General features: G+C 46.9%; 4 protein-coding genes across 4 annotated transcripts; 3 read left to right on the forward strand and 1 right to left on the reverse strand.

Moving 5' to 3' along the window:
* Positions 1–427: 427 nt before the first annotated feature.
* On the forward strand, positions 428–2491 carry N7506_009219 (uncharacterized protein; the record flags this gene model as incomplete). The annotated part of the gene is made up of 3 exons (XM_056958512.1): positions 428–672; positions 735–1548; positions 2162–2491. 3 exons carry the CDS (start codon positions 428–430, stop codon positions 2489–2491), a joined length of 1389 nt encoding a protein of 462 aa, XP_056807902.1.
* Positions 2492–2888: 397 nt separating this feature from the next.
* N7506_009220 (WD repeat protein) lies at positions 2889–5670 on the forward strand (the record flags this gene model as incomplete). The annotated part of the gene is made up of 3 exons (XM_056958513.1): positions 2889–3178; positions 3234–3949; positions 4007–5670. 3 exons carry the CDS (start codon positions 2889–2891, stop codon positions 5668–5670), a joined length of 2670 nt encoding a protein of 889 aa, XP_056807903.1.
* A 780-nt stretch (positions 5671–6450) lies between these two features.
* N7506_009221 (uncharacterized protein) lies at positions 6451–8722 on the forward strand (the record flags this gene model as incomplete). Its single annotated transcript, XM_056958514.1, has 3 exons — positions 6451–6601; positions 6660–7606; positions 7661–8722. 3 exons carry the CDS (start codon positions 6451–6453, stop codon positions 8720–8722), a joined length of 2160 nt encoding a protein of 719 aa, XP_056807904.1.
* Positions 8723–13080: 4358 nt separating this feature from the next.
* On the reverse strand, positions 13081–15462 carry N7506_009222 (aminoglycoside phosphotransferase family protein; the record flags this gene model as incomplete). Its single annotated transcript, XM_056958515.1, has 3 exons — positions 13081–14030; positions 14106–14714; positions 15309–15462. 3 exons carry the CDS (start codon positions 15460–15462, stop codon positions 13081–13083), a joined length of 1713 nt encoding a protein of 570 aa, XP_056807905.1.
* Positions 15463–15822: the final 360 nt, after the last annotated feature.

A 15822-nucleotide genomic window follows, 5' to 3' on the forward strand; every position in this document is an offset into this window, starting at 1 on the left:
ATCAAAAGTTGACCATGCTCATGTTCCTACTTTTGAGCCACAAAGATGCACAGATTGTGACAGCACAATTCGAGGAAGTATGTTTACGAATGAACATAAGAAGGTTGCTACAATCTGCGAGGAGTGTTATCGACTCCACTACTATGGCGACGATTCCTATTCCAAAAAATACAAACACTGCATTCTCTCAAAATCAATCACGCCACCCATCAGCAGAGAGATGTGTCACTGTGAAGAAGTCCCGCATACTGACCTCGCTGGCGAGCCTCGTTGTCTGTTTCCCGTCGATAAAAATGAGAAGCATTCGCAAGGTTATCGGCATCAAGGCAAGCGGTGCAATATCCTTGAACTGGGTGAATCAGTGGCACGAGCCAAGTACCGAGGGCTACAGGCTTCAGTAAAGCCCAAAAGGCAAAACCCTTTCAGAATGTTCAACTCCAACGCTGCTGATTCCAAACATGACATTACGTCTGGGGATCCTGATTTTATAGATGAGAATACTGAAAAGTTGCCCCAGTTCCTTACAGGAAGCACAACCAGCGTTGCAAGTGAGGCAACGGCCGATGAGGATATTCCACTTTTCTTCCGTCGCTATACGGAGAGATACCCTTTTGGAAATGTCCACATGGCTTTGAGAGTCGGACCCTTGGTCATTGAAAACGGAGTTTCCCAGTAAGATCTTTCTTTTCCTCGGGCTTGGTAGACTGGCTTTTGACAGCAGTTGTGCATCTCAGCTCAAAGGGTGGAGCCCTTATCACCCATCGGAGTCTTCCTGTTCTCCAGGTCAAAATGGCAGATCGCGATTCACAGAGTCGAAGACTAGCTGTGAGTGGAGAGCCGGATCGATTTGTCTGGCAGCAAGCACATTTGATACAGAGGCCAAAGCGCTATAAGGCAATGTTGAAGCAAGTTGTGGGCGCTCCGTTTTCTGGTATACTCTCGCAGGAGAAAGAAAACGAAATCATTGGATTGGTCCTGGATGCTAGCCGAAAACCGTTCGATGATCCAGGCTTGCCGGCTTCAGACCAGCGGAAAATACTCGATTCGAGTATCGAGCAAATTTGCGGGAAAATCAAATTATTTCTCAAGACGCGGGTGGACGTCTATTTGAGGAGCATAGTGGACCATCTCCTCAATGCCGATCTACCGTTGACTTGGAATGCCAGGACAAATAATTGCCAGAATTTCTGCAACTCTCTCCTCGACCAAACCCTGTTTGGGCCATTAGTCAACGGTCCATCTCATTTACACTTCAGTGTGATGCCATTATATACGATGAGCTTTGTATGTCCCCAGGAAGGCTACGTGAGACACAACGTCAAGACTAAGTACGATGTTCCGAGCGGCCTGACGGAAGAGTACCTTCTACGATTTCACTTCGGACGCCACGACGATGCCGATATTATTGATAGTCTGCAGGAATATTGGTATGACTGGGGTGCATTTGGCAGTTCGTTGTACAAGTGCCAGGACCTCTTTCCTTGGGATTGCACCGAGGCATATGGACGATATCCAACTCGTTGTGGAGATTGCAACACTGCCAAACATGTATGGGCATTTCCATTCGACTCTTGGTCAATCATTGCGCTTCATTTGACTCGGGGACATCATCTGTATGCCGATACTGAGGCAAGTGGTGATCTTCGCAATCCACGATCATGGATGCAAAACAGACTTTCGGTGTTGCATGCTTCATTTGTTCTTACCAAAGGAGCAGCAGCTATGTGCCAGACTTCCTCGTTCTGCTCTGCCACCTCATGGTTGCACACCAAAAACCCTTCCCGCTACCATCAATCTCTCACGCGAGTAAAGCTTGGTGGAATTCATCGTGCACAGCCATACAGCCATTATTTCGAAGCGGGAGCTTATCGTCACTATTTTCTTGCCTATTGGGCAATCTGGCCTCGATCAGTCCAGACCAGAGAATATGAGCTTCTCCGTGACCGCCGTATGAGACTTATGGATGTTCCAAACTTGGCTCCTCGTTTTGAGAGTCACAATGGCCCAGCAAGCACACGGCGATCAGAGGATAATAATTCAGATGGCTTCTGGAGAGGAGTAGCAGGCGGCCCTGATGGCGGTGGCGCTCCGCCATGCAACAGCAATAGTTCCGGCTTGTGTACAGATTCAAACATGAATACTGACTCGGTCTGTGCTACAGATTGTGGTTCGAATTGTGGGACATCAGGATGCGGTGCTTCTACAAACGGGAATGTATCAATATGTGGAGCATGCAGTAATTGCGGGGCCAGCAGTGGAGGAGCAGGATGTGTTGGCTGTGCCGGGGGAGGAGGGTGTGGTAGTAGTGGTGGTGGTACTGGGGGAGGAGGCGGAGGATGCAGCGGCGGTAGTGGAGGAGGCGGTGGTGGAGGAGGTGGTTGTGGAGGAGGTGGTTGTGGAGGAGGAGGAGGCGGGGGCGGCTGTTAGACTCAAGTGGAAAGATGTGTGGATTTTCAGCGGAAATTTCTCTTATTACAGCTCTAAATTGTAGTGAACTGCCTTGTAACCGTTGTGGGTGTCATTTTTCAAATGGTAGGATTTACGGTATCCGTGTTAAATTCGGAGCGCCTAGACGGTCAATTTTTTGAAAATAGAGCTACATTATTAAAATGAGCCCCAGTAATCTCAGATATATCTAGGCTTTTGAGTAGAATACAGAAAAGGTCAAAACGAGAAAGAAGTCCTGAGGCCGATTTATAGATCGCTGGCACGATAAGGGCGCCGCGCGATAAGAGTTGATTATGTAATCGTAGTTTTTTTTCCCGACTTTTTAGATCCCCAGATACAAGTCTCTGCAACTGCCCACCGATTTGCACAAGCTATGATCGTGTGAACTGCAGAACTCATATCTCATTCTAGCACGATCCCTGAGCCTTTAATCTCCAAAAATGGCGGCCAATCAGTCCGCGCGACAGCAGAAGCGGTCCCGACCCAGCGATGCGGCCGAGAAGCCCGTCCGGTCAAACGACGAACGATCAAAGAAGCGCCGAGTTTCTGGCGCCAATGAGAGCCAGAGCCCTCAGTCAATCAAACAATCCAAAGCTGTGACGGTATCCGGCAGCGAAATCCAAACCGAAGATGCTGAGACTAAGCAAAAAGCCCCCGCGCCGTGGTCCTTCTCTCGCCCGATCGGTGGCCGTTATACCAACCTGGATCCCATCTTGACTGAGGACGAAACGTGAGAAGTTCTTCTTCCAGCGCGCCAAGCTGATTCTAACTCTATTTTTCCACAGATCCCTCTTGGTCGGACTTGACACGGCCGTTCAGGTTATCGCAACATCTACCTCTCGCATTACACGCACAATTCAATTGGAGGCAGGACAAACAATTATTGGGCTTAACATCTGCCCTCAAAACCAAGACAATCTCTATGTGTTCACCTCGGCAGGATCTATCAGCAAGTGGAACTGGACCACCGGGAAGCGGATTGCGCGCTGGGAAACTACATCCAAGACAATTGCGACCAGCTTGGCTTCGATTGGCAAGGAAGAAAACAAGTCTTCTCTGTGTTTTTCTATCATCTCGCCAAAGGGCGGCAAGCGACAAATCTCGGTCAGCCCGCTCGGTGATGAGAAAATCCAAGGTGTCACAATTCTCGAGACCTCCCAAAAGCTCAACTTCATCAAGGTGACCCGTAATGGTCGTGTGGTTCTTGCAAGTGACGGATATCATCTATTCTTGGGTACTTCAAGTGGTCCAGAGCTCGAAAATCTCGCGACTGTGCAATATGCCTGGCGCGAGGTGATACTTCCTGTCCAGGGTGTCAGCTATGACATCCAGGGCTCAGAATCGATCGACCTGGCTATCGGAACGGCGAACGGTTCTATCCTTATTTACCAGAATATCTTGGACACCCTTTTCGGCAAGGATAGCGGCGAAAAGAAGGCAGCGCCCAGGAAGTTGCACTGGCACCGAGAGGCTTGTAACACTTTGCGTTGGTCCAAGGATGGTATGTACATTTGCATTGGTACGTTTTTCGGGCAACAGAGCTAACACACTTTCTCAGGAAACTATATCATCTCAGGCGGTAATGAGGCAGTTATGGTTCTTTGGCAAATGGACACCGGCCGCAAATCATTCCTCCCCCATCTCTCTTCCCCCATCTGCAACATCGTTGTTTCAGCAAGCGGCAGCTCTTACGTCATCAAGCTAGCTGACAACTCCGTCATGGTTCTGTCGACAAGAGAGCTGCAGCCTATCACCTCCATCACAGGTTTGCAACTGTCCCCAGACGCTGGGGCTTCCGTTGATTCGCCGAACGGATCTGTCGTAGCAAAGCTACACCCCCAACAACCCGAGAGACTGATCGTTTCCGTCCCAGCCTCTCACCAATTCAGTCAAACTCAACATGGCTCTCAGCCCGCAAACGCGGCTGTCCTTCAGACTTATGACATCCGCGCCAACTCCAGCATCTCCCGTCAAGCTCTTGCGCGCACCAATGCCACTACATTGAACATTGGCCCCGAAGGTACCCGGGTCATTGCTCCCGATGTCAAGCACTTGGACATTGTTCATGACGCAAAGTGGATGGCTACAGTCGATTCCTGGGCCCCACACACCCAGGACGTGGAGGCCCTTGATCGGAAAGCCGGCTCTCTCCACCAGGAGGTCTTTCTGAAGTTCTGGAAGTGGGACGCTTCAAGCGATACATGGGAGCTTGTCACACGTGTCGATGGTCCCCATTACTCTGCGAAGCACCATTCTAGCGTTCTCGGCCTTACTTCCCGCCCAGGCTCCCACGAGTTCGCCACTCTCGGCGCAGACTCTACCCTCCGCTTCTGGTGCCCAACTATCAAGCACCGCAGTGGTCTCAAGGCCAAGGATCAACCCCAGCAACCTTTGAACACATGGAAGTGCCGCGGTGTCGTTGACCTCAAGGGATGTCTTGATTCAGCTCAAGATTCACCTCTCAAGTCTGCTTGCATGTCATTCTCCGAGGACGGCTCCGTCCTGGCTGTCTGTCTGCCCTCGACTTCCGCAGCAAACGATGGTCTCGTTCTTCTGGTCGACGCCCGCAACTGCGCTGTGCACTACCGCCGCACAGGCGTCTTCCTTGGAAACCCCTGCTCCACTAGCTTCCTTGGCGGCCAATTGGTCATCGCCTCTACCCATTCCGTCGCCGCGTGGAACACAGTCGACGACGTCGTCCGCACCATCCAGTCTTCCGACTCTGTCGACTCGCACGGCACCGCTAACACCATGATCGCCGTGAACGCGCGCACCAACTCACTAGCAATTGCTTCCGCCTCGGCACACAAGAAGAAGAACAAGGCTCGGTTCGAAATCAAGATCTACGACGCCTCTTCCTTCGAGGTCGTTTTCCAGGAAGCTCTCAAGAACGCACCGGTTTCCCTGCTCGCGGATGCTTATTCCGGTGACTACATTGTTCTCGACAATGCCGCCATCGTTCAGCGACTCGGCTGCCTCGACAAGGCGTCTCAGAAGAGCCAGAACAACCAGTCTCGTGACGTCACCGGGCAGATCGATAGTGGGTTGTCGACTTTGTTCACCCGGTCGGAGAAGCCTGTTCACGCTCCCACCGAGGACGTGGCTGACTTCACGGCTCAGACCAAGGGTCTGTCTAATGTGTTTGGCGAGACTCCTTCGTTCTCTCTGCCTGCCATTGGAGTCCTTTTCAGGAACGTGGTTCAAACCCTTGGTGCCAACTAAGAGGTTTATGGGTTTTAGGTGTACAGGTGTAGCGGTTGGGTTGTTTTCTTTTTGAACGTTGGAATTGTGGACAGCGAACAATGTACATGTACAGGCTTACCCTTGGTGGCCCAAAATTATCACGATTTTATCTACCTGCTCTCACTTGACTTTCTTAAATGTAAATAGTGCCTCAATACTCCGTACACTGTCCCGTAACCCAACTGACTCCCCGTCGATAATGTTTGCGCTGTTTGCTCTCGTGAGGCAGAACAAAAGGCCCATGTAATTTCCTTCGCTGGTATCTTCATCAAAAGAATTTGCTTCAACCACCAGCATGAACGAGATTCATTCCATTATTGAACTGCCACCCTTTTGGTGGGGCAAACGGTCTTGGCTAAGCCGTGATCACTGAATTAATTATTGTTAATTATACCAAAGGCGGTGAAGCTTCGATGTGTAAAAAAGCTATGTGGCGCCATGGTGGCTATGTATGTACAGTACTGCCGTAGCGGGAGGATCCGCTGTGGATCGGTCCCACCCGATACCCAATATACAGTATCAGGCCAATTTGGTATTCAGGTCAACTTGCAATACATCCTAATACATCCGACTCAGGCCCCCACACCCACACCGTCATAGACATAGTCTTTCTCTATCCTCATCTTCCACTACTCTCCTTCTTCCTCTATTCTTCTTTATCTACTACTCTTATCCTTCCTATGTTCTTATTATTTATCCCTTATTGAAGATCCTTGCCAGGTTAGATTTCCATCTTGCCAACAAGAGTTCTATGCCAATATGTCAGAGAAGAACAAAGTCCACATCTCCGGAAACCTTTGTCTGGCGGACCCCAGCTATGTACTGCCCGAGAACGAGCTTGATTATGCCAATGAGCTGCTCAGTCTCATTCGATGCGCTGATGGCGAACAGCCGGAAAGAAAAATTGAAGGTAAAGGCAAGAGGGCTACCTTATAATGATAGCCTGGCGTAGGCTCATTCGAGAACAGACTCGCAGGTGCTTTTTGACTGGAATCTTGATAGGGCTTTTGAAAGGCTTCAAGAAAAAGAATTCGCCTGGTGGGAGGAACGAGGTCTCACCCGACCTAAGGAATATCTGGTTCGCCCAAGTGGCAGCACAAATGCTGCTGTCGCCTGTCACTTGTACAATCCCACGTTTGCTACTGATGACCCCTGTGGTGGAGAAACGGAAGACTTGTCAAGCCCCTCGATTGTTCAGTTGAACAGGGCCGGTTTCTCTACAGAAAACAACTGTTTACTTTTTGATCATATTGCGCGCAGAGACATTAGCGCTCACTGCAAGGACGCCTACCCAGAAGATCTTCTCGATATCTACGAAGAATTTACCTTTACCCTCCGTGCGGCGATGAAGGCAAAGGTTGAAATTTGCTGGGGCGCAAATGTTCGGCAACGGATGCTGAAAAAGCTCGATTTGAAACCTCTTCGCCTCTGGAATGAGTTTATGGGCTTGACTCTGTACTTGGAACTGACCCCAGGCAAAAAAAGTTTGAAGCGGTTCATCATTTTTGTCGCCCATCCCCAGCGTTTTATGTACGTGAAAGGTGATGGAGAAAAGGCCCAGGCATGGCGACGACGATTTGGGATATCACAAGACCTGGCATTAGATCTTGCTGCTCGGTTAAGCGGAATAAAGATACCGCCACGTTTCTACGAGCTGGATCCCCGATTGCTTCAAAACCTATGTCGCCCGCGCCACCTTACCGCTAAAAAGGACGCCTGGACAGGCCAAGCAATGGCCCAACTGAAGAAAGCCTTTCCAGATGCCAATCTTTCAACAGAAACATCTCATCGTGTTAAACCCACAAAGGAAGACAAAACAGCACTTCAAAATGTGTTTCAGGCTCTGGAAAAACTTGGGCCAGATAAACTTAACCAGACGGTCAATATGCTAAACATGGAAGATGACAAATTTCTGGTATGATGGTTCTCGGTCATATTTTCATTGCTGGTACTGACTACTTAATATTAGAGACGCCGTCGACTACAGAAGATAGTAGACTATTGGCATGGCCTAGAAGGACTGTCATACGCGTTCATACCTAACGCCAAGAAACATATCCACCATTTGCAAGCGACGAAGACACAAGTGACCGGGTATCTATCTGACAGCCTTCGAATGGAGCTTCAAGAATCTGATTTTTGGGATTGGGAGGATCTCCCTACCCCAATGATTGATTTCATAGGCGCGCAAGATGGGCTAAAATTCAGAAAACGAAAGATCATGTGTCGGTCAGATCTTGAAGTTGCATTTTACCTTCTCCAGAGATGTGAAGGCAACCCCCAAGTTCTGGACATTCTCACCCTGGCATTTACGGTATTGACCGCTTACGGCTGGTGGATCGCTCGCTCAAGGAAGCCTCCTGTGGATAGTGCACTTATCCTCCGCGAGCATCCATATGATGTTATGAGTCGGAAGTGCTCTGGGTGCCGCAAAGAACATTTGGATGACCCTTTTGCTTACTGGTCAAAGTCTGATCCTAGTCTTTATATCTTCTGGTACTGTTTTAGATCAAGTTGCGGACGACCAGAATGCCAAGCCAAAAATGTCAGGCTGATACCTTTTGATAATCTGATCAAGTACTCACGGGCTTCATTCCCTGATCTTCAGATGAAGTCCCTGGACAGATTTGATAGATGGTTTCTACTGCGCCCAGAGGAGTTTGGACTACTCCCGGATATGATACAGGTTCAATGTCAGGGTAAAGGTTGCGGGGAGACAAAACTTGTCAAGTCACGATGGACCGCTCATAATCCGCCCAGATTTGTGATAGCAGTACACGGATGCACGAAATGCCTCAAGAAAACAAACTGGATTCCTTTTGGGTTCCCGATTCTGCACAGTTCAAATCTTTGCCCTTTGTGGAAAAGATTTCATGAGCATCCGGGTTTCGACATTACCGGTTATCCACGCAGGCCTGATATCTACTTTGACAAGAGTCTTACAGTTGGCGGTCGAGTAGCCGCTTTAATCGAAGCGCAAAGGCTGGCCGAGATAGACAATTTGACTAAACAAAAGAGGAAGGAACCTTAAAGGCTAGTGAAATCAACGGGAAAAAAGGGAAGTTTTCAGGTTGATAACTTTATAACATGTTGCCATTCACTAGCGTAGGTACGTACATACATACACAGGGGGTTTACGGAACTGAACATCCATGGATATGTATGATTTGAAGGCTGATAGATAGATACCTAGGTAATAAATGAACTGGGGATTTTTGCTGGAGGTAACAAAATAAACCCTTGGAAGAGGCATCGATTTTTATTATAGGTTCTTGAAATCAGGTAAAATCATCAATATAGATAGGGACGGAATCTATCACTAAGTATAACATACTCCAGAAGGTCTTTTGTAGAAGAAGAACCTGTAACAATTATTATGTTGTTTTACCCAGATAGATATATGGGTTATCTGGACAGATCAACACCACCCCCAAATATCAGTCTACGATAAGACATATTCATTGGGAACGCTTGGATATTATATAGCACTGCCTTCCTTCCCTTCCTCCCCATTACGAAAGTAGGCAAGAAAGAGAAACAAAAAAATGTTTAATAGGGCCCAAACCGCGATTCGAACGCGGGACCACCTGTATTTTGTTATGCGACCAGGTTTGCACAAGATCACCCAAAACAGGTATCATACCACTAGACCATCCGGGCTTGTTGACAAAGATCGAGGAGGGTTAAATAATCACTATTTAGAGCAAACTAAGCTAAGAATAAATATAGAGATATTATTACGGAGTAAATAGCAAGTGTAAATATAGAAGATCTTGTATAGAAGAAGATCCCATAACAATTATTATGTTTTTTAACCAGCTATATAGTTTATCTGGATAGATCAATACGGCAGTGCCCCTGGTATCAGTCTATAACAAGATAGGTATGTTAAATGCTTGGATGATACAGCCTCCCTCCCCATTATAGAAATAATGGGGAGAAAGAAAAATAAAAAAATAGGGCCCGAACCGCGATTCGAACGCGGGACCACCTGTATTTTGTGATGCGACCAGGTTTGCACAAGATCACCCAAAACAGGTATCCTACCACTAGACCATCCGGGCTTGGTTTACGTAATTGATCAAAAGACAATTTATAGTGTACCATACCATAACTTTGTATTAACATACAAACTGCTGACGGGGGTCACGTGTACGTCAGTCATCCTCTGCAGGATCCATGGATGGATCCACAGGTCCACGGGTCGGTCCTCACCCTCGCAGGAACCATCATTACACAGTCCAGCGATTAGTCTCAATAGTAAATTACATGCAAGTTGACTACTCTGATCCTTATTCATCCAACATAGGAACTACCCAGAAGGCAGCTCCTAACACCTTGAATGGTGATACAGTAATACCTCATAATCACATGTGTGCCCAAAAGTATTTGCACATCTGCCATTTCCCACCAAAATTGACCATTTTTGACCCCTGTGTTTTTGTAACCTACTGGGTAATAGCCCGTGTAAGAATATTTGATAGAATATAACTATTGAATAAACAAAATCCTTCTTTTTGAATGATCCAATATTCATGGTTGTTGAATACTCTAGGTAGTCAGTGATTGAAATGTCGAGTTTCGTCGGAAAGGCGATTATATATATGAGCGCCCATAGGTAACTCCCAACCTTGGATTCTGTCAGGATCGCTGGACTTTGGTGCTGGACCTGGGTGCTTTGGCGGGACAGGCTTCAGCGAGATCACGTGATCCAGCACGTGCACAAATTGATAACTCTTTGTTTCAAAATTTGATCAACAAATTTTGTATGTATGAGGAAAGATGTAGCAATTCTCAAATATATAAAAATAGCCGAAAAATACATTACCCTATAATTTTGAGGAGAAAATAGGGGTTCAAAATGGGCAGTTTTGGGGGGGGAAACAGCGGATGTGCAAAGACTTTTGGGCACTGACTGTATCTAGAAAAGTCTTTTATGACATTTTCGCTTTGTATGTTATGGTTTTAAACGGATACGATAGCAACAAATAACTACATATACTAGCTATAGAACTTCAGTAACTAGGCTTCAGAATTTGTTTGGTGTTTGCCTGGTTTGCCACGCTCCCTGTAGGTGTAGATGGCGTAGATGGCGAGAGCTTCTCTCTCCCTCTTGTTCTTTTTGTCTCTCATAATTCTACAATATCATATGAATATGTTTGCGGTACTCCTGTTGATAGGCTCTAAGCCCTCTTTTATGACCTCTTTATAGACGACTGCTATAATTTTCAAGCTTTTTTAGGCCCGGATATTAGCCTAAAACCCTAACTCCAACCCTGCAGACTGTCACGAACTGGTCCCATATATAGCGAGCGCAGTTCCAAGTGCCAGTCTTGGAATCCTGGTCTTGTGCCCTGAGGCAGTGGAATAGGATTTGGAATGCGCCTCAGGTGCTCCTGAGTCCTGACACAGACGATCTTCTGGCTTCGGAAATCAACAAGCTATCATCCTAATCTTAGCAATTAAAAAGCACTAAATTAGTTAGTATACAGAAAAATAAACAGCCTTACAACTTGTAAGGGTTACATGCTGTCAGGTGTAAGGCGTGTCAACTTGGTAAGAGGAGAAATATGAATAGCTACCTTATATCTGTGCTGTGCTGTATGGTAACGGGAGCTCTCTCCGTGCTTTTCTCTGGGATGTAAAACTGATATACAACATTACCCCCCGTGGCTCGTTTCTGGTTCAGTGAAAGATGCATGATTAAAAGTGGTGATTGACATGTTTCATGAAAATGTGGGCAAGTTTTCGAACAAGTCAGGATTCCACATCCCAAAGCCATAACCAAAGAATTGGGTTGTTATGGATGCTTCCAGCGAAAAAAAAAAGCCAAGCTACAAATTACAAGGCAGTAGATTATGTGCGTCGAGAGCGATCGAGAGCATCTCGTTTTCTGCTCCGAACCCTTCTCTCACCCTGTTTACCCCGTCTTGGAAGGTCTAGGGCCACGATGTCTGTACAATTAGACAATCACCAGTTAATCATTGACTACTACCGTACATGTCTAGAAGACCAACTCACTAGAGGCTTGAGGTCTGGGAACCAGGTCGTTAAGCTACCAGACTGTGACTTGGTAGTCAAGTTCGGCCCGTTTGTCTCCTCCTATGAGTCAAAGAATCAGTAAAAAACATACGACATTATTAATTCTGATATTGTTACAGCTCCTTCAATTCATGAATCTTTCGTGGATAATAAGGGGTGGGGCTATATAATATCGGATTTTATTCAGGGCAAGATTATCGAGCCTCATTTAGATTCTCACATGTAAAGACTCGCCCATATTCTTCAGTATTTTCACTCCATTACCGCCGATAGGCCTGGTAGCTTGGGTGATGGCCTTTTAGTTGGCCTGCTCTGGCCAGATACAAATGATCTGACTATTAGCAATGTTTAATAAGTGGAAGAATGATTTAATAGCCGGCTTTTTCCCGAAGATGGTTAGGTTCATTTTGATCCTATCCTATCGGTGCTCTGTTATTTAGACATAGCTTCCTGGAATGTTTTCTGGTTGGAGGACGGCCGTGTCTGTTTACTGGACTGGGCATCAGCAGGATTTTATCTAAGGTAGTTGGAATTTGCCAGTCTATTCTTCCAGGAATACAATTTTAGTAATATGCTTCTGCGAGTAGTTGGTTTTGACTATGGTCGTGATGAAGAATTACGGCAGAGGATCTGCCAGGCATTGTTTAATAACGAAAGATACTCCTTGTAAGTCAGAACTGATTAGTATTGTTGCTAGGCTTTCTTTGTCAAAATCTGACCCAGAAAATAGTCGTTCGCGGGATAATGGAGAAGGGTCTTCGCATAATGAAACAACTGGTTGCATCTTTCCTCTTCCATTACTTCCGGAACCGCAAAAGCTTCCGACTCGACAAGGGGGGAATGGTACCAGTGGATTATAGGAATGGGGTAGGAATGTTGGAATGATTGAGTTCCTGTGGATATGTTACTCGTGATCGCTACACTCATTGTGTAATGCTTGCTGATCTGGAGTGACGAACCCCATTAACCAGTTAGTGCAGCAATCAATCAACATCACTGAGAAATTGAAAGCAAGAATTATGTGGTAACATCATTCAGGATCGTGTTATTCGGGAAGCGGGGGATCATGGATTTGAAAGAAGGAATGGTGTGATGAGACTTCCAAGGTTTGCGTCCGCGAGACCTCTACCTACCTGTTCATATTCTGCCATCGAAAAGAAAGAGTCGTACTTTGAATTGCTGTACGGCTTGACCTCCGACCAGTCAGCAGAGAAGGTCTCAAAAAGTACTTGCGATTCACCGTGGATGATCATATATTCCAGAGTTGCTTGTATTCGGGACTAGTTATCTGCAGATGTCTGTAAGTTACATATGCATAAATATCCTCTATATCCAAAGCTGAAATGATCATGCGTTTTCTTCATGGTCATCAAAAGGGAAATGAGAAAGGACCGCAGTTCTCTCTATCTCGGTGCTTGAGTGTTCCATCAACCCGTCTTTAATGCTTTGGATGATAGCCCGGGATCGTTCAAGCTCATTCTCATCTGAAACCCAGCCTACAGCATCAGTCCCGATGATATCCCGCATTTCGCCCAGTTCCTGTAGTTTCTCTTGTTCTTGCCGATGATCCTCTGTACATTTCTGCACTTCTTCCTCGGAAAATTGGATTGGACACTCAACAGATCCCGTCTGTGCTTCTCCATCCAGCAGCATAGGCCAATTCTTGAGAGCCTGTAGCATAGTATACTTCAACGAGACAGAGTCCCCTTCCCAGGGAGCCTGTGCATGATGGAAAATCTTCGCTCGAAGCATACAGTTTTCGCTTCTAATAGCGTCAAAATGATCCGGTAGGGATTTCATGGTCAACGCAGCATAGTAGAAATGGACGATCCGTCTCCGCATCGTCTCTTGAACAGTTTCTTGTTCTTCGGCGCTGAGTTTATCGAAATTACCTGGCAATTTGACCTCTGGTTTGGATAATTTCTCGGACAATGGATCGCCCCAATTTTGAAAATGATCGGGAATTCCAGCGCACAGAGTAAGGGGTAAAACGACTGCGTGTTGCCAGTCAATGATCCCTACCACGTCGTTGGACTTATTCACCAGGATATTGTTTGGTGAAAAGTCCGGATGGCGAAGAGTCGGGCGAGACATGCGGTGGTCGGATGGGACGTCGAGGTAGGGCGCTAACTTTAGATAATTGGTAAGAAGATGTTGGTACGGAACAGGCGAGAGGCTTTTGAATTGGTGTATCTCGCGTAGGTATCTTTCGACGTGTTGGCGTGGTTTGCCAAATAATTTGCAGAATTCTATCTCGCGCTTGGCGGGTGCTTCGAAGCATGCAGCAAAGGTGCCCCCTGGCTCATTGTCAATCTCTCCAAAAAGCTAAAGAAACAAAGAATAGAAACATGCACTTCTGGGCCAAGACTTACATGGGCCGCGGTCAACCTTCAGAGAAGCCCGTTCTCGATACCACCATTCATGCTGTGCAGTTGGGCCAACGACGATATCGTCCGAGACTGGGATAAATTGTTGTGAGCCGTCGAGGTCATGACGGTGGTAAAGACTTCCGCTTGCTGGGAAGTGGATGCTCATGAACTGTCTTTCCAAATCGACAATCTGTCTCATTATTTTGACTCGGGTTTTGGTATCCATGGAAAACCACTGGTCACTCAATGGTGTTCCTTGAAGCCTTTCAAGTAGTATATATTCGGTTCCAACGGCATTTGTCTGATCTGGTGAATATGCAAGGACTTTGGGGACTGGGACCCCATGGGCACGCAGAAATGCGAGTGTAGCAGCCTCACTGGCCACTGCATGGTGCTTTGGGGCAGTTGTCTTGTATGGTAACCTTGCAAGAATAGAATACCCGTCATCGAAAGTCACTTGCAAGACACGGTTGAAGCCCCCCTCCGCGAGTTTCGTGATCGAGGCCACGTTGTTGACATGTCGACCGACAGAGTGGCAGGCCGCCCTTGCAAGGGCATCCACGTCGAATTGGATACGGCGTTCAGCGCGGCGGAGATCTTCATTGAATCTATCTTTCACACAGCAAGTTAGTTCATCGTTGTTGAGGCGTTCAACAGCTAACCGCCGTCATAACTCACAGAAATCGCCCAGAAGTGTACTCGAACAGATCAGGCCTCCCACCCCTAGACGACATCTGCCTGGGTAATGACTTTGAGCGCGGACTGAAGAATCTCGAAAAGCGTCGCATCTTCAAGCAGGTTCAACGTCAGTATTGCTCCCAAGCTGGTGATGACATCATTTGCACTTCTTAGGGTACTCCCCCCAGGATGTCTAGCCGGATTCGGGCTAAAATGCGTATTAGTCAGCACGAACGTGACCCGTGGGCCCCGACTCTGTTGGTACGGAGTACGGAGTACCCGTGGACATGTTAGGATCTCAAAACCAGAAATACGCATAAATACACCTACTATGGGCACAACCAGTAGGTGGTCACCTTTTGGTCGTGAGGTCCAAAAATGGGAATTTTTGTGTTGTCATAGGATTATTCCAATTCGGGTTAGCTCCCCCAAAGTACACCCACTGCTTCCAAGAAGTTGGGATCTTGTTACCAGCATTTACCTGAACCTGGTATCTGTGGAACTTCTTTCCATTTTCTTCAATGGTACCTGCGAAGTCGAAACGCACTCCTAGACTCTCGAGATCTGCCGCAGTCTTCGGGAAAGCTGTTTTGTGGAGGGAAACACTAGGACGAACTAGCTTCTTGTAACCATTTGCATGCGTAAAGACGGCGATCTTGATTTTAGTCCACTTGTTCGGCATATTGTCGATTATGCTATTTCCAAGGTTATTCTCAACATATGTTTTCGCACAAAATAAGGAAGAGTGTATACCTTCTGACTGGTAAGACTTGTGCAGTTGTGCGATATAGAAAATCGTTACAGCAGCTTTATCAAATGGAATTGACTGGATATTGGCTTGTTTGAGTCGTTGTTGAGGAAAGCAGTTGGGGAGTGATATTTCAAAACTACGAGGGACCGGCTTTTATTACCTTGAGAGAATCTTCTGATCCAGGATCTATTTTCCAGCCATCACATCACAGTTCAGCGGCTGATTGCGAACTAAAATGGTCTGAGGAAGCTTCCCAAGGCGCTTAAGCTCAACAACTCAATTGTGCGCACA

This window comes from Penicillium brevicompactum (genome assembly GCF_028827555.1).
Source record: "Penicillium brevicompactum strain IBT 35665 chromosome Unknown utg000006l_segment0_segment0, whole genome shotgun sequence".
Taxonomy (NCBI): Eukaryota; Fungi; Ascomycota; class Eurotiomycetes; order Eurotiales; family Aspergillaceae; genus Penicillium; species Penicillium brevicompactum.